This window comes from Netta rufina, assembly GCF_964035555.1.
Source record: "Netta rufina genome assembly, chromosome: 1".
NCBI lineage: Eukaryota > Metazoa > Chordata > Aves > Anseriformes > Anatidae > Netta > Netta rufina.
The window spans coordinates 204,369,813-204,393,033 of NC_140123.1; the positions used below are offsets into that span (position 1 = coordinate 204,369,813).

Below are 23,221 nucleotides of genomic sequence, written 5' to 3' on the forward strand. Positions count from 1 at the left end.
CAGGTGGCTCAGGTCAGCCAGAGCATGGGTGACAGCAAGGCAAGCGGTACCCCTAAAATACTGATAAAATACTCAGATAAAAATGTCTTTCTTTACACGGCATCATGTAAATCCATGTCATCTGTCCTCGTGCATTTTCCCATCACGGTGCCCATCTGAGGGCCATCGGTCCCTTCTGCCCACCCCATGCTCATGCCACCACTAGCATGGCCATAAAAAAGACCCCAAACCCCAAGGTCAATCAGAGGCAGCAGCCCAAATCCCCCTTTTCTGTCTCCCAGGAAGGTGGTGCAGGAAGGATGGATGCAGGGTTCAGATCCCACATTCACATTCTCCCCTCCACCACTTCACCCCACTAACAAAAGTCCTTGCAGGATGGGGTCTGCAGGGAAAGGATTCCTGGGGCAGCCCCATCGGCTCTTGGAGGTGCCTCAGAAATTCCTGGAGATGGCAAAACCCACCTTAAAACATGCACATGGGTTTAGAGTAATAAGCAGGAGTCCTCGAGGGACCCTGAACCCAGACATGAGCTGGATTCGTGCTTTGTAGGTGTTTGGCAGTCTCCTCAACATGTTTCATTTTTTGTGTTTGTTTTGTTCTGCACAGTATTTATTGTGTGTTTGCTGCTGTGTTTTACCAAACTGCAAGAAATATGTAAACAGCAAATGATCAAAGCAATATATCTTTTATATCTAAACGCAGGCGAGCCAGATGGAGTTAATTAATGAAGATGTTTAGCAAGACTAGAATTTAGCTCATATGCAAACAGGTTGTTCCCAGAAGCATCAATCTAATCCAATAAACAATTTGTGGGGGTGTAAGAAGCACTGCTTTGTTCCTTCCTTTCCATCACAAAGAGCCGAGCAAAACTTTTGTTGTTGCTATTTAATCCTGGTGAGAGGGCTTGTAGTTACCAGCACCACAAGGCTGGAAACGTCCCTGTCTGCTCGCCTTGCTCCTGCTGCTGGAGGCGGAAGAGCAGTCGAGTATCTAAAGCAAATTCAATGCTCAGCCTCGTTCCTCAGACTGCCAGCAAGGGAGCTAATTATGGCCAATAGTAATGGCACGGACATCATCACAGGCCAGCCTGCATCCAGCCAAGACTCCGGCTCTCGATCAGATGATAATTCAGGATGTTATGTCGGATTTTATCTTTATTCTACAAGATATTACTAGACATAAACCGCTATAATGCCCCAAGTGACAGCCCGCTCAATCACGCCGCGCTGTGATCCACCCTATAACTCAGATTTACGGGCCAGCTTTATGCCACAGATGATCGATCAATTACCTGGCTCAGGTTGCAGCAGAGCCGGCGATGCCAACCCCTGCTCAGCCAGCAGGAAAAGCAGAGCCAGACGCCTTACGTGGGTGTAAGTGGTCCTGCACCACCATGCATGCCACTCCCTGGGGATCTGAAAAAAGAGGTTATCATTCTGGAGGTCTGGATCCAATGGATTTGGATTTTTCCATTCATATGGATCCAATGTCATTTCTACATTTGAAACCAAGAGTGGAGAAGAATGGTTCCAGCTTCCTCTGGCCGTGCTTGGGCACCTCAATGCCTGTCCCAGCAGCTGTGTTTTGGGGGTGGCTCTCATGGGATGCTGAGGTTTGGCTCAAAGAGGCATGAGTTGCCACACATGGCAGCAAGAGATGGGATCAACCCCTCAAGGCTTCTGTTGGCCACCTCTGAAGTCATACAGCCCTTTGGCTCACATGGCTTTTACCTCCCCAGCATCTTCCCCAACCAAATATCCCCAACCCAATGGGCCACCAAGTGATGAGCTGGTGGAGGCTGCACCACAGCCTCCTGGCAGAGGTGAGAGGAGGTTATCTGGGGGTGGCAATACAAGGCTGTGACTGCAAAACACTTACAAGACCACCAAATTCTCCTTTTCTCCTTTTTTTTTTTTTTTTTTTTTTTTTCCACAAAACATGGCCAGCCCAGACAAAAATGTGAGATGGAGACGAGAGAGGTCACTGCCCAGCCACTGCCCATCTCTGCTCCATCTACCCATGGTTGTTGCTTCAAGAGCCATTGAACCCAGCCCTTGTGCTGCTGTTAACAGAGGGCTCAGAGAACAACCTTACCCAGAAGAAGGCCTCTCATTTGGTATTTTTTCTTGTAAAGATTATTACAAACCTGCTTGCTTTGAGGGCAGGTTGCCCAGAAACCCCCAGGTACCATCACCATCAGCTATTGTGCTCACACCCGGCTACTGAGACAGCAGAGACACAGACACAAATACAGAGACAGCCCAGGAAAGGAAAACATCAAGATAACTTTGTTTTATGGATGTGACACCCCCTCTTAACACTGATTGCTGGGAGCCCTGGGGTCAATGCTGCTTCTTCCTTCAACTCATCACCCTCTCCAACTCATTACCTTCCTCCAACTCATTCCCCCTCCACCCCATCATCCTCTTCCAAGGACTTTGAGTTCTCCTTTGCTTTCAGGCAGCAAGTCATTTATCTCCATGTCTCTCCAGACCCAGAAAAAAATTACATATATATATAGGTAAGGAAGCAGAGAAACAGATTTCAAACTTTCTCCACACAAAGAAAAATAGGTAAATAAATAAAAAAGCCTTTTCTGCTTAGTGAGGACCTGGTATGTTTTTTCCCCGTGGGATGGAAAGCAGCAAACAGGAGCGAGGCAGAGTTTAAGGAGTGCTGTGTGCACGTGTGTGTGCCCACGTATGTGCTTTCTCTCACTGAACAGCAGTGGTAACTCCAGGACCAAGCAGCCTTCCTCAACTTTTAGGCAATGTGAAGCCTCCAACCCAAAATGGGTCTGAAATCTGAAGATTTGCCCTTGTTATCCTCACACCCGCCGTGGCTAAGAAAGGTCAAAATTGTTTTAGAAACCACTTATGTCTCATCTGTGCTGCAGAGCAGACATCTCCCTGGCTTCCTCGAGCTGCAGCAAGCTTTCAAACCAAATGGATCAATAATAGCTTTTAGAAATTATCATCGAGAAATGAAAGGCTTGGCATTGCACATCCACTTAGGTAGCTTTAACTACAGCAAATTAACATGAAACTGAAGTCAGTCCCAAATGAAGGCACGTCTCTGAGACACTGGAGCCTGAAATGGCCTTTATGATGTAAATTTATATTAAGTACCAGCAATCTTCGTGCTTCCTTCTTTAGCATTTCACTTTCAGTTGGCTCCTTTCCGAGCCTATTTTAGTGGGAGATTTCTTAGACACGGGGACAAAGCCGCTGTCAGTCACTTTTCTATTTACACTTTCCGAGGACATTGATGGTCAGCTGAAACTACAGACTGGGCTTGTTTAAGAGCCGTGAGTGTGCTCAGGGCTTGGGCTGGAAATCTCTCTGCTCCCACTGCCTGGGCTGGGGACCATGGTCCCTGTTATGAGTGGCCCAGGTGGGGTCTGATGGACCTCTGCTCTCCTGTTCGGCTGCTTTGTATGGACTTGAAAAACCAAAAAATCCATCAGAGAGATGCTGTGGGGACAGAGAAAGCACAAAACTCTAAACTCTAAGCTCCCAGCCTTGCTCCATCCCTTTTGCTGCTATTCCCATGTTGAGCATCGCTTCCCTGCATCTCCAGCAGCTCCTTGCAACAGTCAGGTAGAGGAAACCCTGCAGGTACCCACCAATTTAAGCAGGATTTGGATCAGCCCTAACCACAGTGCAGGATTAGCCAAGTATCACTCAGACCTTAATTTATCCTGGACCAAGGTGCCAGTAGCAGAGGTCCGAGGGGTAACCCTGCCTTGGCAGGGGGAGTGCAGCACTTTTTTTGCCAGCCTGCTGCAAATTGAATGGCCCAGGAATGGTCCAGCACAGGATCTCTTACCTTGAATACTGCTGCAGTCACTTCTGACCCTCCTGGGATTGTGTTACTGCTGCTTCTGAAAGGGTTTTGGCAACTGTAGTGGGGTGGGATTTCCCTAACCTGCGTAAGAGATCATTCAGGCTCCCCCCAAGATCAATAGGAAGAGGGAGAACAGTCACAGGCAGTTTGTACCTATCCGAAATGGGTGCCCACAGCAGGTGGGCTGGAGCACCCTCTGGATAAAACCTCCTCTTCCATCAAGAAGAGAGAGACACAAATTCCCATGGACTGGAAGCTGGTGGATGCTGGACTCCCAGATACTCAACACTGCCAAAATGAGCCCTGTCTGGAAAAAGGGACCAGAGCAGGTGGGTCACAGGTCTCCTCTAATTTGACTAATGGAGGTAAAGAAAAAAAAAAGAAGAAAAGAAAAAAAATAAAAAAAGAAAGAAAGAGAAATGTTTTGTGGGTAAGAACCGTGATCCTTTCCCTTTGGTGAAGAGGAGAGCTGCAGGGGTTGGTTGCCCTTGAGACCATAGAAGGATCCTGACCAGCTCCTACTGTAAGTTGCAAGATGGGAAAACATCATGGTTTACAGCATTTTTTTATTATTATTTTTTAAGTTATGGAGCAAAAATAATGGTCAAGGTTAGGGAACCAACTCTCCTCCTCCTTTCCATAGCCCTCTTCCCAAGCAGGCATCGCTCTCTGCATCACACACCCTGCACCAAACTTTGGCAGATGCCTCCAGGAGCATCAGAAATCTTCACCCTAACGGGTCCTGGGTGACCAGGACACAGGGCTGGGATAGCCCTGGGACAGGCCAGCTGGGACCAGCAGCACTGGTAATTACATATTTAACTAATAAGTTTTGTATAAACGTCTTAGTGCTGCCCCTTAGCAATGGCCCCAAAGGCAGTGCACAGAAATGGGATTATCCCCAAAGGCTGGGAACGAAGAACTCTTTCCCCTCCAAAACAGCTCCTCCGTGTTTCCTGCAGTAACATCAAGGCCATTTTGGTCCTTGCTGCGAAATCACAAACACTGCAGGGATGTGAGATATTTTGGCATCAGGGGAGGCACTGGGAAGCCAGGCAGCAGGTTCCCACATCACCACGTTCCTATTGCTTTTCCTAGGACAGGAACATAAAAAAAAAAAAAAAGGATTTGGGCTTGTTGCTTTCCCCTCCACTGAGTCTCAGCAAGGAGAAGGGCATGAAATGAAAGCAGGTTACAGAGAATTTTGCTGGCAATATTTCATGCTGCCCCTACTCTGTTCTTTCCTACCGAGTATTCCCAGCCTGAATATTGAGTAACCGGAGCTTCAAAACACACGTGGAGGTGATGGATTGCTGCTGAATGCAGGCTGAAGTTTTAAGCCAACAATTACTTTTCTCTGAAGACTTTTTCCCCACCAGGAACCGGGGGGAACAAAATACCTTTGAATTGTTTTTTATGAACAATGCTGTCTTCTGCACGATAACTGGGATCTTTAAAGGAAGCTGGGTTATGAATAGCTCTCATTACTGGGGGGAAAAATGCCCGGTACCATGTTGGCATTTTCCGTTCGTGCGCCTCCTGTGTGTGCAGGGGATTAATCACCCCTTTTAAGGAGGATCAGAGCCAAAATTATTAACCTCCAAGCACAAACCCAATTTAAAAAATGAAGGAGCCCGCTTTGAGGCTGCCTGGGAGCCCAGAGCCCTCTCCTTCCCACTCCTCTCCTGCGAGCAGGAGGAAATGAGCCTTCCCCAGAGAGAGCTGAGATGGACCTGGGCAAAACGAATGTCTGGGTAATCCCGTAAATCAGTGGCAAGTAACTCCTGTCTGGGGGAAGGGATCACTCAGGGACCGGAGGCAGAGGCAAGGAGTGGGCGTTGGGGAAAGAGCACGGAGGGGCTGGAGATACCCCGAGGGCACCGTGTCGGGAAGTCGTGATCGGCATTTTAAGATGCTGGGCATCACCCTCCAAAGAAAGAAAAACTATGAAAAATATCCACTGCATTAAACATTTAATAAATGGTTGGCTCCGCTTGACAGACATGAATTTCCCATAGACATTTTTTGTGTCTTTCCTGGGAGGGTGGCTTGCCTGCCCTCAACACCTCACAGTATTGAGCAAGCCTTGTACAGGCTGAGGTCTGGGAAACAAAATGAGTAGCACCTGGTGCCACAGGGTATTCAGGATGGTGAACTGATTTTTTTTTGAGAACTGATTTTTTTTTGAGAACTGATTTTTTTTTAAGCAGTGATTTTTTTTTTTTTTTTGAGAACTGTTTTTTTTTCCTATTTTGATATTTTCAAATCACGTGGGAGAAAGTGGCTATTCAGGCACTGTTTCACACCTGCCAAGCTTGTGGGCAAGAGGTGTGTGGTCTCCATTTCCTGCCCAGGACACCACAGGTTGGAAAGCACAGTGTCCTGGGGAGGAGATGGGGACCACACATCTCATGTCCACGGGCCACATTTGACACAGTCCCTTAATTCTGCTTGTCTGAAGCAAAACGCAATAAAGAAAGGAGAGTAATGCACACAGAGACCGTTCTTGGTGGACAGATTAAAAACTGTGTGCCCACACATTCTCTGCCCCCCTGTCTACAGAGCATTTCCCAGCCTAACGTAGTTATTTTGGCCGGACAGGGGAAATAAAGGCAAGGAAAGGCTAAACAATACACCCAGTAATACTCAAAATAGAAACCACAGACCCTGACGTGGAGCTCTTGGCATCCCGTGCATGGACCAAAAATAATGCTCGGGTTGGTTCAGCCCATGGTGTCCTGGGGAAGCAAGGTGATGAGAACATCTTCTGGCCTCCTTGCCTTGATGCCCACCACCTCACCTTGTGCACTGGGTCTTATCGGACCCAGAGGAGCCTCAAACCTAGCTAAAAGCATGAGGAAGAGGACATGCAAGACCACTAGCTGACACCAGGTAGGAGGAAACACGGCACAGCAAGAGGCACTGCCTCTCCGGGGAGCCCTGAGTCACCGCGGGCTGATACTCGCAGCTTTATTGTGATATTTGGTTTCTTGGTAACAGCAGACCAAGCTGCAGCAGCAGCAGCAATCAGCTTCGTTCTAAACCCCCAAAAGTGCCACGACGTCAGACTAAAAAGCTTCCATTTAAAGAGGAAAAAAAAAAAAAAAAAAAAAAAATTACAAGGCGAGACTCGGTAGTGATTCATAACGCCGCTGCTCTCCAGGCTCCCTAATGGGCGCACTCTCCATTGAAGGAAAAGGCGCCGTGCGGGGAGTGAATGATTTCGCTAGACTCCGTGCCACGAAGGCAGCGTGCCCGGGTCGATAGGCAGATCCCAGAACACTCTCTGCTTACCGTAACGTTAGCAGCAGCCGCACATTACCCATTCGGAGAGCCTGGAGTGGGTCCTCAACCACCTCTCGTTTTACTGGAGGCTATTTAATATTCTCTCGCTGTTGACACCCTGCCTTCTCCCCCCGCCTCCTCTCTTCTGCTGCTTTCTCCCCAAACCTGCAGGAACAAATAATGTGTACACATTTGCTGCATCGCTCCCTCGCTGCTCCTCTGGGATGGCAAACTGGGACCAAGGAGCAGCAGCTGGGAGATTTCCCTCCCATGTTGTGCTAAAGGATGAAGGATATTGCCCACCGAGCTGATGTATTTCCACCTATCTGCTCTGGCCACAGCTCCCGTGCCCCGTGCCCAGCACTTCTGCAGCCCTTTGCACAGAAGGGATCGGCGTGTAAGGTGCAAAACCACAAAATGAGTGCACGCTCTGCTCCTTTTGCCTTTTCTGTGCTCCTGGAGCTGGATGTGGATCCCGCATTTTTCAGGCAAATGCAGAGATTTCCATTTGTTTGCTCGATTCCGGGAACCTTAAGCTCTGGAGACCCTTCCCACCTCCCTCGTTATCAGCCAGACCCCACTCCCCGGCTCCTCACCCCTTTTACAAAGCATCAGGCCCTGCTATTTACAGGAGGCTACGGTGGAATATAGATTTCTTGTTTGCTTGTTTTTAAGAAGAGACATTAGAAGACATTCAAGCTGGCTTTGACCTTTTCAAAACAGCCCAAGTGTTAATAATATTAAAACTGAGAGGGGAAAAAAAATCCTCCCCGTTTGACACGAGAAATGGGGGGGAGATCCAGTAAATTTTCAGGGGCAGCCTGGCAAAAAAGGTTCCTGTCCATTAACGGGTCTTCAGCAGCTCATCTCCTTGACCCCCCACCACATTTCTCCCATTAATCCCCCTGCAGAGCTAAATCCCTCTGCTGCAACCACCCAAACAAACCTCCGAACAGCTCTGCAAGGGGAAAAGGACCTGGTTTTTGGGGAACGTGAGACCAACTCCTCGAGATCAGGTTTTACAGAATAGCGGAGCAGTGGGCTCTAACATTTGCCAAGACCCTCCCAGCTCTGCTATTTTTATGCAAGCACCAGATTAGCACGGAGTTGAGCCTGCTGAGCTTGCAGGGTTTTTGGGAATTTGATCCCAAAACCGAGCCCACCTCCCAAACGAGCACTGGCAGTCGGAGGTGGGTAGGGGGTAACGGGGACAGCTGCTCTGCCCCCGGCCGCCCTCGGGACCTGCCAAGGAGGGAGGGATCTTGCTGTGTAGGGTGCTCAGAAAATTACTGAGGTTTCAGGTGACAGCTGAGCAAAAAAGACTCAGCTCCAGCCACTGACTTGCACCCTAAGCCGGTAGAAATGCCTCCAGTAAGGCAGCCCACAGGCAATGGGATGTGTAGGATCTTATACGAGGGGTGGAACAATCCTCATTTCCCAGGAGCAGCAAAAATAGTTACCCCAAAGGTGCCTCCAGCAGCTCGGCAGTGTGTGAAATCCCTGCAGTCAATGTCCCATCGCTCCTGCACTTACATCTGCTGCCCTGGGTCCTCTCCTGACCGTGGCCCAAAGACTTGTGGATTTCATTGCAAGGTGCCCCAAAAGCATTTAGGGTTATTTTTCCTCCAGACTGTCCAGTTCCTACATCAGACAGAGCTGGGCTGCCCCCAGGACTTGCTGCAGCGCGGCCATCCAAGGTGCTCCCTGCAGCACAGGGGCTGCGCGCGCTCCTCTTCCCAGCAGCTACTGGCTTGAGAGAGAATCAAACTAATTACCTTAGTAATTACCCAACTAATTACCTCTCTAATTACCCAGCGTCTTTGTTCGCGGGGAGCTGCCGTTCCTGCGGAGGAGCCCTGGCACAGCGCCTGGAGGTCTGGGTCCCCCCCACCCCACGCTCAGGACCTCTCCCCGTCCTCAGGGAGGGTCGGATGCTGGCTCCTGTAGGTTGGCATCGCAGCACCTTTGCTGTGCATGATTTTCCCTGGGGGAATGCCCTCAGCACCGTGCTGTGGGCTCAGCACCCCCTTGGGTCCCCTCGGGTCTCAAGAGCCCAGGTCTGGTTGCGTCAGGGCTCTGCCGAACTGCAGCGTGGCACGGGGTGCTGAGCCCTAAAACCAGCCCCCGGCTCTTTTAAGGGAGATTCATCACCAGCTGGCACGGGACGAATGCCTTTTGCTCCCTGGGTCCTGAAAATGAGATTTGGCTCACGGGGCAAATGAATTCGGGCTCCCTCCTTCGTGTCCTGCCATGTGGGATGCGAGGCTTGCCCTGCTCCGTCTCTTGGTGGCACCTCCTGTGATGGAAAGCTGAGCTGGGCTTTCCATCTCAAGGCACTAACAGAACAGCAAGTTGCATATGGGAAACACAAGAAATAATCAGTTTGCCTTGCCCAAACCTGAGCAGCATTCACAGGTGGAGGGAAGACCTCGCAGAGAAGAACACCGACTAGAATTTCTGGCTTTTTTTGGAAAGAAACACAAAAAGGGTAGGAGAGGGAAGGGCTCCCTCTCCCATCAGCAATTCAGACAATGTAGGAGGTATAAATATCACTCAGACTGAACCAAGGGGTAGGAGAACTAACCCCCAGAAGCTGTTCTGTGAATGATCATTAGCGTATGTGACAAAACGCCAGCCGGAGACGGAATTGTGCCAGCCGGCAAACTTCGCAGTGGTAAATAGTTTCCTTGAGCACCACGGGCTGACAGAGTGACAGAGACTCAGGGCTTCAGCTGGGGCTCTCAGCACCAGGAGCTGTCGGTTTTAGAGATCCAACAGGGAAGACGCCAGGTGGATGGGGCAGATTTCCAAATTTCACGCATAGGTATGTTTGTGTGCATGACACGGGGAAAAAAAAATAAATCAATAAAGCCAAGACCTGATCCCTAAAGGGTCTCTTCTCCAGTAGGCTTCAGCTTGAGAGATGCCACGAAATCCATCAGATGGAGCCCACCTGAGACTCCCATCACCCCTCTAGGCTCTCTCCAAAAGAGCACAGGATCTAAAACAGAACAGAGCAGTGGCAGTCGGAGCTGTAAAATTTATCCCAACCCTTAGTCATTTGCCTATTAAAGCTAGTTCCAAATATCCATTTAAAATTGTAACGTGGGAGTAGATTAAGAGGTTAAAACCAAAACCAAAAACCCTCAAACAACCAATTTGCTAGGTTCTGGGATCTGACACACAACTCCCGAGGAAAGGAAGGAGTATGTGAAGGAGTTGAACACTGCTAAATTACACGGGAATTGGACAGTGATTATTTTGATACTGTCAAAAGACTTCTGATTTGTTCCACAGGAATAGAGCAAGGAACAAGGAAAAGCTTTGTTTTAGCTATTACAATCCTGCTTGTCCATTTAAAACCCCAGGTGAAATTCCCCTTTGGGGAGAACTGATCAGAGCTCATAAATGACCGATGGGATTAGCTGAAAATTGTCTCCACCATGGGGAGAGCATCAGCCCTCCATCTGTCCTCCCCACACAGTGCCATTCCTATCAGCCCTTCTGAGAACAGGTTCCATTAGGCTGAGCTGAAAATCTGTTTGGCAGTGGGCAATCTTAGGTGTGGTGATTTCTGAGGAGGAGGGAGAGCTCCCCACAGGCTGCCACTCTGTAATAAATAAATAATAATAATAAAAGATAACTTTCACATTTTTTAATTTTGAAGTGCAGCTACCAGGTAAGTCTTGGCCGTAGGAACAGTGTCCACAACAGACCAAGTTTTCCTCCTTTCCTCCAGTACCAGAAGCAGTATGCTGCACGCTCCTCCTGCTTATGAACCTTGTTTTCTTTTTCATATCATTAATCCAAAAGGTGGAACATGTTTCTATCCCACACAGACATACTATTTCCTCGAACAGAAGCGTCCAACATCACCTCTCAGCTCTGGTTTCAATGAAGTTTGTCCTGCTTGAGCTCTACACCAGCAAGCGGGGTGAAGGGAGGAAGGAAGCAGCCGAAGACTGACGAAGGGATAAGGATGCTCACTCCAGAAGAAACACTCAGAACCACTGCTCTGCTTTAAAGGCAAAAGTTGCCCACCAAGTGGACTGTTTTGAAGTCTACGCTCCATTTGCGGCAATCAGCATCCTCCAAGCTCAAGCAAAACACGGCAGAGATGACACGACTGATGATACAGAAGATGTTTAAAGAACACATCATCTCAAATGAAGCCTGAAACACAGTTGGAAGAAAGCAAGCAAGACTGACTCCCATTGCTCAAGGCTGTCAGGATGGGAAACCAATAAACATTTGGCAATAACAGAGACCTCCTTCCCGACATAGCTCTTCTCCTGATTTTACAGAATCATCTGGCCTTAAAAACGTCTGCTTTTCCTCTATGCTGGAGTTTGCTGCCAATTCGAAGTCTGGCAAGGACAGATCTGCCAGCTTCTTGGCTCTCTGTTACAAAAGAGAACATTATAAAGGAGAATTTGTGAGTTAGCTGATTTGTAAACACTACAGCAAGTCACCATGTAAACATGTCGCTTATGTCCCTATTATTTCTCTCAAGCAGTTTACCTGGCACCTGACACCGAATGCCAGGATTTCCCTTACCTCGTGTTATTACTGTTCCCTTGCATGTAAAAAAGCCTAGCTCATTTTTTCTATTATTATTATTATTTTTATTTTTGTTGTAGCATTAAAAACAAAAACAAAAAACCTTAATTAAAGAGTACTCACAAAGCATCTCAATAATTATGACAGGAGAGATGTTGGCAGTATTTTGAATACAAATGAGATCTGCAGGTGCACTCGCAGTTGTACAGTGTGATGCGGTTCAAACGTAGCCCATTAGGGAAACAGAGCAGGTAAACAGACAGCAGAAGGCTCTCAACACATTGCTCATTTGACACTAGGACAACTGTGTAAAAGTCCTTCTCTAAGACTGTTTGAAAGATGAATTCTGCAGTGGTTATCTGAACGGAAACAGTTAAAAGGAATTAACCCCCACATTATAGACATATGGATTACATGATTTAACTCAAATGATATTATTTGCATGAAGCTACGTGCCCTTTCATTCCCAAATCCTTTTTGAGAAAGGAAACTCTGGTGGTGCATGAATCACAACATGCTATATCACACGGGATCCTTTTAGGTTGCTGCGATGGAAAGCAGTTATGTGTAAGTACTGTTCCCCAAACCAAGGCTGGTTATGCGTAAAAGTCTATGCTGTAAAGCCTCAGCAATAACATCTGCTGGAAAAACGTGACAGCACAGCAGAGGGAACACCATCAGCCTCCAAGAAGTGGAAAGAGAGACAGACTGAGACATTAATCTTGTTCATAAAATACATTTATTGTTGGTACAGAGCGAGGCATATTCGTCAGTACTTGATAGGAGTGAGGAGCACAACAGCATCATTCCATGTAAATAAAGGCCATGTTACATCTCAAGTGTTGGATCATTACCATTCCAGCAGAAGGCCTGAAGAGAGACTTAATTTAATTACATAATTTGTGAAATAAGTTAAAGGAAAATTTACGTCATCATCCATTGTAGGAAACACTTCGTGTAAGCAACGAACGCAGGCTGTGCAGTGAGAAGAGGCAGCTGGCTTGCTCACAGACTGCTGCCACATCCCGGCACAGCAAGTGTTACATACCCACGCCTTTGACAGTGAGAAATTTTTGAGGAGATTCAATGAAATAGCAGCATTTGAAGGATATTTCCCCTTTCTAAGGTCAGTGAGAGGTTCTTTTCTTTTCCTTCCTTCAATCACCAATAAGTGGATTTTACTAAGACTGAACAGTATCCTCGGATGTAAGATTTCTGATGTAATAAGATATAGGTCTTGGCTTTTCAAATGGTCACACTGATTGAGCCGTGATGGCTGCTGCTCTTGAAATGGCTCTTCCAGTTCTTCTCTTTATTGGTCTGCCCTGTAAATGGGCTGTCATATCATTCTTGGGAAAAAATGCTCTTCTGCTGAAATTAGAGTTGATGGTCTTGTGCTTGATTTGGACAATGCCTTTATCCTCCTCTCCCAAGCATGCTCTGCTAAGAAAACGGTTGGGGGAGGGAAAGAGAGGGGAAAAAACATATTTCAATAAATCAAAATTATTCCAGAGACACACTGAAGTTTGGCTACAATTCCTTCCTAGGATTTGCAATATTTTCAATTAAAATATAGAAAAGGAAACACTGTCAACACACACATCATCACAGAGGCAGAATGAAGCTATCTGAAGACTCAACAATCCAGACATCTGGAGGGCTGGAGAGCTGCAGGAACAATTCCTATTCATCCATCTTAATGCTATCATAGCTCTAGTCATGCTATGGCTATTAAGGAAATTAAAACATCTGACCTTACAATAAGATAAATCCTGTTCCCAGCAGTTACATACTCGAGGAAATATATCCTGAAGTCATACAGCAATAAGTATCTCCCCTACCTACCTTCTTCCTATATTCCAAATCATCATTGAAATCTTGATAGTCTGAACATGTCGCACTGCACTTGCACTTCATTATTCACCTCCTGTGCACAGTCAGGCCACCAAGAGCTAAAAGTATAGATCTGTCAAGTCCTCCAAGAATTATTTCTACTGCCACACCAGAGAGCTCTGCCACAGAGGTCTCGACTCTATTCAGAGTCTCCCAGAAAAATGCAGACTTGCAAGGACGATATGTTGAGCTCTACCAAGAACTTCCAACTGCCATGATTCATGAATAAAGGGGCCGTAGAAACAAGCACATGTACAGGTACTACTTATCTAAATCAGTACAATGAACAGAAAACAGGCTCTAGCGTGCTGGAGACCACCTACACTCACTGGTGGACTATGATGTTGACCAAGGCAATCTATTGTTCTTCCCTTCAAAATCCAGAAGATGGGAAAGCTGGTAATTATGAGTCTCCTTGTAACAAATAATAGCAAGGGATTTGACAATTTTTTGGGCTTATGTCAGGAGCAGGCCCAGATGTGAACCTTGAAGTCTTACAGGAGACCTACCAACAGGTGATTCAAATACGTGGTCAGTACCTGGCCACACCGGGCATAGTTTCTTGCAGGCCTGTACTGTCAGACAAAGAGTTAGGATTCAGGAAAACTAAAAATAAAGGGAACGGAAACCTGTTGTCATTTATGTCTTTAACCAAATTCTCACAATCTTTCTAAAAATTATCTGGAGAACCACTCAAGCAGTGATCCTGCAAGGAGGATGAAGATGCATAGCAAGGAGCAGGACAGTGAGCACATGAAAAGATGGAAAATGTCCTCGTGATCACAAATGTTCTCTACAACTCATGGTAGAGATGTACGTGCTGATGAAATAAAAAGAATCAGTTTTACACTCCCTAGTTGCTTTTATAAACAAAGATAAGGGAAACTTTTACTGGTTAACACAATCTCCGCTCTCACTCGACAGTATTCCCACAGAGATTTCGGTAAAACTGGCGCAGGCTATTTCATCGGGAAGTCTCCTTTTGCAGTTGTACCACAGAAACTTGCTCAAAGCCATTGCTGGGCTGAATATTAACTTTGCGTAAATTTAACACTGCATAAATTATCACGGGAAATTCCCAAAAGATCTGAGCAAAATTCTGTTACTTTTTTTTTTTCACTTAATGTCCTAAGGAAAGCAATTGCAGGTATTTGTTCATCACATGCAGATTTCTGCCCACAAAATTTCATCTGCAGAAAAGTGGGAGGGTACCAGGGCTTTGTTTGCTTTTGTCTGTATTTTTTTTTAATGTTCTTTACTGACTCTTGTAATTTATCATCACTTAGACAGTTACTTCATGTATTTAGCATTTTTTCCTTGTGTCTTCTCCGTGACACCGATGTAGGCATGAAGGGAACCTGATCCGACCCTTCCATAATGAACTTTCTTCAGTCAAGGTGGTGTTAAATTTAAATAGTGTTAAAAGACAACGTCTCTTTATTGTGTTTCAGCCCAAAGTGTTTCCAGCTACACTAATTTTACATATTTTTCCATTAGACTGAGAGATGGCACCTGGAGAATGAGGCTAAACAAGACGGTTTTGTGCTGACCAGGATGCATCATTGAGGACCACTCTACCCTCCAATTCACAATAATGGGCACAAAGAGGCTGGAGAGGCTGAAGGGCAGCATTTAGGAGCCAGGCTGTCAGACACCAGCAGCTGTCAGCACCTTTCTTTGAAATACTTTCGAACCTCACCTGCAGAGACTTGCATCCCTGTGATATTCAGTGGTCTAGCAGGAAACTATTGCATAGACTTCATTACACTATAATATTGCTGTGTTTCCATGTAGGAATTAGGACTCCCTGTAGACTAGAAAAAAATAATGGTTATTTCAACAGCCACCTTGTCCACATCAGTGCATGGTACATTAGGACCAGCAATAAAAATGTCATTTTTTTGTAAAAAAATGGCATTGCTGGAGATACGTCAGCACTGGGAACACAGATCCATGGCACAGACAATCCTAATATCTTCCCTTTAATGGCTCCATTAAGTAGTTTTTCTCTCTGTTTCTATTATAATAAAATACAAACATTAATAATAGAGCTTAATTTATCTCACGAGCTTCCCCTGACTTTGGGAAAAGATTTAAACTGAAGATACAACAATGTGTCAAACTCCTCTGAATTAACAGCTCTCTGGGCCTTTCTAACAAGGGGAGAAAAGGACAGATAGAGACATGAGATTACAGACAGGATGAGAAATAAGGAGCATACAGAAGAGAGGGTGAGATAATTATAAGCAAGATAGGAAAGAAAGAGGAGTCAATAAATTCAATTTATGAAAAGCACAGAGTGTGCTCAGCCTGAGCACAAGTGCCCAGACTCACCGCCAGGAAATCGGATTAGTTAACTTATTTGGTTTTCAATATCTTGGTCTATTCCCTCTAGCAAATTTTCTTCTTTGTTTGTTTCTTGTAGCCGGTGTCAGTTAACTTTTTCATTTCTGAATCTACTATTTATCCTGCTCTTCTGTCTTCCAAGCAAGCACACACAGTAGGTAATTTTGCAGTATTTTATAGCAGCGTTTAGCAATTATTTCAAAGTCACTGTTTGTCTGGACTTCCAGGCAATCAGCGAGTAAAAATAATTACATTTACAGCTGCAACACATGGAGGATGAGCTCTAGAGGACTGATGTTCATTATGAAAAACAATCGTTCCTGCTTGCAAATATTTCCATCATAAAAGGCTTCTCTTTCTCTGTTATCATAAGAGAGAAACCTCTCTGAATTCTCATCTTGAAGCATGTGTGAAAGAGAATAAGAAGCATTTAGGAAACACTTTTAACTACTTGACAGGCTTGGTTGAAGATCTTCAACAAAAAAGGTGTTTAAAAAGGGTTCAGAAACCTAATGCTCATATTTATGCAATTTCCTTTTCCTGCACCTTCTGAACATGAATTAATTCATCCTCATCATAGTCTTCTGAAGAAATTACTATCAGATACTAACTTTAGTTATAGCTTAAATATGAATAATTAGGATAAATTTTGTAGTTACTGTTAAAAATAATGTAGAATTATAAATACAGTAAATTAGCATTTCAGATGATGCAAGCCACAGTGATGTTGACTACATAATGACCTAATATTATTCGCTAGCCTTTTTTTTTTCTAAAATTTCTCAAAACATCCTCTGTCTAGTAACTTCAAACTGGATTTTGGAATACAAAAATCATACTAAAAGAAATCTTAGAAAAAAAATAAATGCATACACCAATTCTTGCTCGTTATAGTAGGAAGAGAATGGAATTAAATAAAACAGTAGCAAGCAATTCAAAGAAAAAAAAAAAAAGTTCAAAAAGCCATGGAAAACTGTATAGTTTAGGGAAAAAGGGGGACAGGCAAAACTTGTCCTGTGCCCAAGGAAGGCACCTGGACAAAACTTACTGCACTTCTCATGCTTGGATGTCTGAGCATGGGGCATTTTAAAAGAGCCTCAGGCTCTGCCATCAGGAAAAAAATTTCATGAGCAGGGATCCTGGTAGGCTGTAGGGTTTTAAAGGAAATGAAGGAGCACAGGAGCATTAAAAGTGGGCAGGAGAAACACCGAGGGGTGTAATGAAGGAGGTAATTTTGAAAGGAAGAGGTTGATCTCATTTATTTTTAAATTTCATCACATGAACCCTCTTCAGGCAAAGTTTTCACTGATGATAACAACGTTTAATATCACAAAGAGATTTCAGAGCTGCCCTGACAGCCCCACAAATTGTCCTGGTCCTGCACCACAGCTCTTTCAGTGAACAAGGACACTACAGCTGCTGGCTGCGCCTGTCTTCCAGCCTATTCAGAAAGGAGCCCACTAACTGTATAAACAAATAATTATAATAACAGCACCCCACAAACGTGTTGAGTGCTGTGGCCTGCAGAAACCACTGTAGCACTGCCATGCAACTGTAACCTCCCACAAAATTTACACAGTGCTAAACCACAAGCAGCACTGACTCCAGGAAGCTCTTCAGCAGTGCCAGGGCAGGACTGCACCAGCAAAAGTGCACAAAGGTCTCAGAGAATGATTATTGTCAAGGTCTTACTGCTCTTCTGTACCGGCAGGACTAACTCTAGTGATGACTGACATTATCAAGTACTAAACGTTCTTGCTCAGTCCCTGCTAACAAATTAGAGCATGTGTTTTCACATGTTCAGAGATTAACTCAGACTTTAGCAGAAATAAAGATCAACAGACTTATTTAAGCACCTTTATATATACTATATATACGGCCTACAAGCACATCTCCAACTGGCTAAAAACACAGTTGAGATCAACATATACTTCACTGTATTTGATTTAAGGTGATGAAAAAGAATCACGTTTAGAACTTGTAGCTTCTTTTAACTGAAACATTTATGCAGTACTGTCATTTCCCTTTAGCTGCACTAATAAAGAATAAAAGTTTATAATCTGAAGTAACAACCCATGCCGTAGCAAATTGGATGGCAAGGGGAAAAGACCAGGTAAATGGCAGTATTAGACTCTGAGTACATAAAAGAAATGAAGACTTCCAACTGGTGAGCAATCTAGTTTGAGACATGCATTCACCTGTTACTGAAAGTGGCCATATTTATGGCAAATAGTACCACTTAGTTAAATCCCCTTGTCTTACTGCTAAAACTGCAGATACCAGGCAACATCTGCCAACAGTGACAGGTTGTACATAAACCAACAGTTTCCCAAGGGAAGAGATGGAAACCCTGTCATTTAAATAAATTGAAAGTGGACTCCTTGGAGCTTGTGAGTCCACACATACAGGGAACAGTAATGCTTTAGCATGTAAGAGGGACTAATTGGATAATCCAACAGTCTTCCTCTCTTTATTCCATGATTATTTCAGTTGCAATATTTGTACACCCACCTGTTTGGCATGATTGACACAATGCAGGTATTGGCTAGCCAGTGCAGAGCAGCTGAGGGTCTCCTGAGCATGCTGCTGGTAACACTGCAGAATTTTACCCTGCAGATCTGCGCAGACTGGATGAGACTCGTATCGCCTGGGGAAAGAAGAAAGAACATTTTGATTTCCTTCTCAAAAACGTTTCAGGAAAGATGCAACTTTAAATAATGGATGTGAAGGAAAACACTTTAAAGTTACAAAGGAAGGCTGCAGTCACAAAAACAGCCACAGAACTGCAGGACGCATTAAGCTTCATTGTTGTATAGTCCTAGGACCATATAGTCTTGCTACTTATTAAATATTGCTACTGCAGAAGGCAGAAAGCACCCATTGGGCTGACCTAGAGAATGCAGAAAACTTGCTAGCATCAGCAAATTACACAATCTGCTTTTGCTGATCTGATGATAGCCTCTATTTTTGGCGCATCCTCCTTCCCTTCTTCTACCCATCACCTCAATTGTAACCCTGACGCCAGATGTGCAAGTTATTTAGGAATTTTGTCTATTTTCCTTACTGTATGGATTAATTACTCTTGTCATCTTTTTGGCTGATGCAATACACAACGGAATGGAAACTCCTCTCGTCTGTTCTGCAAAATAAACCCTCTTTTGGACAAAAATCTTGTCATTTGCATTAATCTATGTAATGTTATCTACACTGATAGTGGCACAGAATTTAAATGGGAATACAATACTTTCCTGATTCAAAAGCAAGTGGGTGGCAGAGTGTTAGAGAGATGAAAGGTCCACTGTAATTTCAAGTTAATTGGACATTTGCTTTATAAACATCTTTTAAGGTATTCAAAATCTAGTTACTGTTATAGCCCTTTCACAGCAAAAATAAACCATTTTAGCAGTAGAAAAAGAGCCATAAAACTTTATAAAAAAAAACATTGAAGGTTCATATAATTTTAAAACTACCATTTGTTTTATGTGTGTGAACTGTATACTTCATACACTTTCCCATTTACCCTACCGGGAAAGCCCGACAATGGCTGTTCTAACATCCACATTATTTTTAGTTCAATAAGGTCATAAAAAGAACGAGCCTCATCAGCCACAGCATCCTCAGATGAATCCTCTGTTCCTTCTTGTTTTGCTGATTGGCCAAGACAGATCTCTGCTTTACTACGGCGAGAAGGCGAAACATGAAGCACAATGCGGTTCCTTGGGGGAGCTGACTTCTGGGCAATCACTCAAGATGTAGTACCAAAAAAGACCTGTTAAGTCGCCTTGATTTTACAATCCATACCTATAGAAAACAGCCCTCTTCCTCTTTTCATTCATTACCGTACATCTGTGAAATACCCGAAGCAGAATTTAAATGCAGTCCCTGGTGCTTCCCCACTTTATGATCTGAAAGTTCAAACTTCTGTAGACTCTTACGGATGAGGATTTTCCCTTAATCCCCCCTCTGCTGATATCAGCAAGCGTTTCAAGAGCGTGTTAGGCATCAAAATGTACGGCCATAAAATGCTGTACACCGGCTGACTACAGCAAGGGCTGGGGCTGGATGGGATAAAAGTAAAGGCTGAAGCATCTCGTCCGCTCTTTGTAGCTGTATGACTCAGCTCTGATGATTTAGGTCCAACTAAACCAGCACTCGTTTCAAATGCCTGAGACCCTGGTCTGGATTGATAATCCAGTACAATAGAGCAGGAGCTGGCGAAACCCTCACACAGCAAACCTAGCAGTGCCTTTATTCACAAGTGTTTTTAAAGTGACTTCGTTGAGCGTGTCTTAAATGTGAAGAGAGAAGGGAACGGGCTTCTGTACACTGGCTACATAAATTCTGTAAATGTAAATTCTTTACATAAGCCATCTGGGGGGGTCGCTAACCTGCAGCAAGGATCTTTGTGGATGGCTTGTTTCCCTGAGCCGTGCCATTAGCCATTCAAAGACACATATTATTCCTTATCTGAATGCTTCAATGGACACTTCGCCTTGCCGACAGCACTGGAGTTCGGGCAGACGTGTCGTCTCCTGCCTCACCACGATTTCTTCTCATCCTACGACTTCTCACTGGTGAATTTTCCAAACGTGCTCTCAGCCCACCACCACAACCCAGCCCCAGCGCTGGTCAATGCAAACGGGGCCATTTCCTTGAAGTCAACCAAGTCCATTTTCTTGGATTAATCTCTTCAAGGAGAGCACCGGCTCCGTATTGATCTGCTGTGCTTGTTATGCTCCCCTAATGCACTATTTGCACTTTGGGGAAAACGCTAAATGAGATTACTATCTACCATTAGATGGCCATAAAGCACGCGGGGCAGGATCTCCCGCTCAGGAAAGGAGGTTGCAGCACACATTATGGTAAACCCAGCAGAGGGTTTGCGATTGATTTCTGGTTGGTGATGGATGACAGGACTCCCAGACGGACAGTCAGAGGCAGCCACCGGCAAGGAAACTCCTCAAAAGGGAAATGAAACATCTCCCTAAAAGATAACCTCGCTAATGTTCCTGTAAATAAGGGTAATTTTACAGACACATTTAAAGGTCTGGTGGGGCACGACTGGAGAAGAAGCTTGTCAGAAAAGGGAAACAGCGCAAAAAACAGTTGTTAGGAGGAATCTGCTGGGGAAACACAAAGATTTTAAAGGCTGAATGGATAAACCAACCTGATCTGGTGAGAGCTGACCCTATTCAAGCACGAGGTTCCTTCCCTGTGTCCTGAGAGCTTTATTTTGAGATATTTGCAGGGAAAGCATCCAACCCTTTTCAACCTTTTCCTTAATTTTTTTTAATTACTTGGGAATTTCACAACTAAACTGAAAAAAGCAATGGGAAAAATATATACTGTAGTAGTCAACAAGGACTGACAGGAAAGCCTGACCGAGGCCCATCTCCATTCAGCGCAACTCAATAACTACTTTACTGAATCAACACACGCGAAATTTAAAATGCCTTTCTTCTCCAAAGTCAATATGAGCAGCAGCCCGAGCTGCGCCGCGCACCACCCGGCATGCTTTTATTAACGTGTTTTTATTAAGTTTACAATTACTTGATCTGCTTTCGCTTTCCCAGCTGCTCCTCGAGCACCTTGCATGCCAGCAAATATTTCTGCGTGCCCGAATAAACCTCGGAGGGAGCCACGCGCCCACCTTTTCCATCAAGCTGATGCACCACAATCTCATAAAGGTAATGGGATGAAGACACAAAAGAAAATAAGAGAGAGCTTTATAAAGAAATATTCTATGCGAAGGCATGAAGAGAAAATTTAATGAGAGGAACTTTGTACTCATCTAGCCTGTCTCAAAGAGCATAGCTTATTGTATTCCTGGGGGCTCCGAGAAAGGAGCCCCTTCACGGCATTCAAACAAAATGTCTACTAAAGAGGAAATCTGAAATCACCATGGCAAGTTTTGTGATAAAACTGACATTCTGACTGAAGGAATCTGAATCGCTGATGAGTTTCCAACTGTGCAGGTATCTGGCATAATCCCACCAGATCAGGACTTCAGGCAATTGTCATAAAATATAGAAAGAAGAAAAAAAAAAAGCAACAAAAAACCAGCATGGATTACAAAAACCTCTGCCATTAGATGGCCAGAAGTATCCAGGGCTTAATTTTATTCCTCATTAAAATGCTGACACTTATCAGAAGCATCTGTTCTTCTCCGTGTAACCCTTGGCATCTACAGCTACCTTGTGCTCGGTGAAAGAAGCAGAGATGATGCTCTGGGTCCGAGGCCAGGCAGCACAGCCCAGCCTGCATCCCTAAATGTAAATTTGTCCCCTCCAAACCAGCAGCTCAGCACGTGTGTGTGTCCGAGCTACAAAAAGGGGACTGTCCCCAGCATGTGCTGCTCTCCTAGTCATGCCAGGTGTCACCCAGGGAAGTGTCAGCTTCAAAATCAATCCCCAAAAAGGAGTACATTACCTCTTAGACCCAACACGGCAGCACGGTGAAGGACTGGAGCCAAGGTCCTGAGCTGCTTTATTTGCTCCTTTCAGCTGTAGGAGCCACGCCACCATCAGACCCCACCTGCACTGGTAGCACGCAAAGCAAGGAAAAAAAAAAAAAGATGTGTCTTTCCTCAACCTGCTTATAATGCCCAGAAAGATAAGAAGCAATAAATCGATGCAGAAAGATGGTGAAACAAAAGGAAACTGAGGCAGTGCCCTCGCAATAGGCACAGCAACAGCCTGACTGTTTTCACGTGCTTTATGAGCAACCAAGAGGAATCTTAAAGGGATTTGGGGGAAGTTAATCAATTATCTTCGCCTACGTCTACTGAAATTTTCTTTTTATAATGAGAAACAGTGAAAGCAGATGCTTGTTTGGTAAAAGGGGTGAGTTGGGGGTGGAAGGTAGTGTCAGCAGTGCTTCAGAGAGAAAGCAAATGGGGACTGGAAGTGACAGCAAAGCAGATATGGGCCATAAAGGGCTTCAAAAGGGAAGATGTGTGACTTGTAAGTGATGCAGGTGAAGGGAAGCCAGTGGACGATGAAAGGAGATGATGGGAATATTGGGGAGGCAAACCATTTACAGCACTGCTCTCAGCTGACACCGTCAAGGCAAGATTTCCCTTCTCGTGGCCACGGGGAATAAAACGTATGTTGCAATAACTGATACCACGAGCTGCGAGGGATTTAGCTGAGCAGATGGACAAGGAAGGCCATGTTTTGTATGTTTTGCATAAAGAGTCAGCAAGAGCAAAAGGTACGCCTAGCTGAGAAGACCTAGGGAGAAGGTCGGGTCAGAGACAAGGTGGAAGCGACAAGTCTGGAACAGCGGCAAG

The 23,221-nt window shown here is 45.0% G+C and overlaps 1 protein-coding gene across 2 annotated transcripts in view; it reads right to left on the reverse strand.

Annotated features, from left to right (window-relative positions):
* Nucleotides 1–12,411: 12,411 nt before the first annotated feature.
* CHCHD3 (coiled-coil-helix-coiled-coil-helix domain containing 3) overlaps nucleotides 12,412–23,221 on the reverse strand; it is a 148,352-nt gene continuing 137,542 nt past the window's right edge. Inside the window, exons 7-8 of one of the 2 annotated variants that reach the window (XM_084298133.1) lie at nucleotides 18,442–18,577; nucleotides 12,412–13,131 (exon numbers count right to left, since the gene is read on the reverse strand). In XM_084298133.1, coding sequence (XP_084154259.1) covers nucleotides 13,108–13,131; nucleotides 18,442–18,577 — 160 coding nt within the window. In that variant the 3' untranslated portion in view covers nucleotides 12,412–13,107. Of the gene's footprint in view, nucleotides 13,135–18,441; nucleotides 18,578–23,221 lie in introns of both variants that reach the window. The other variant, XM_084298132.1, reaches the window with a different exon arrangement.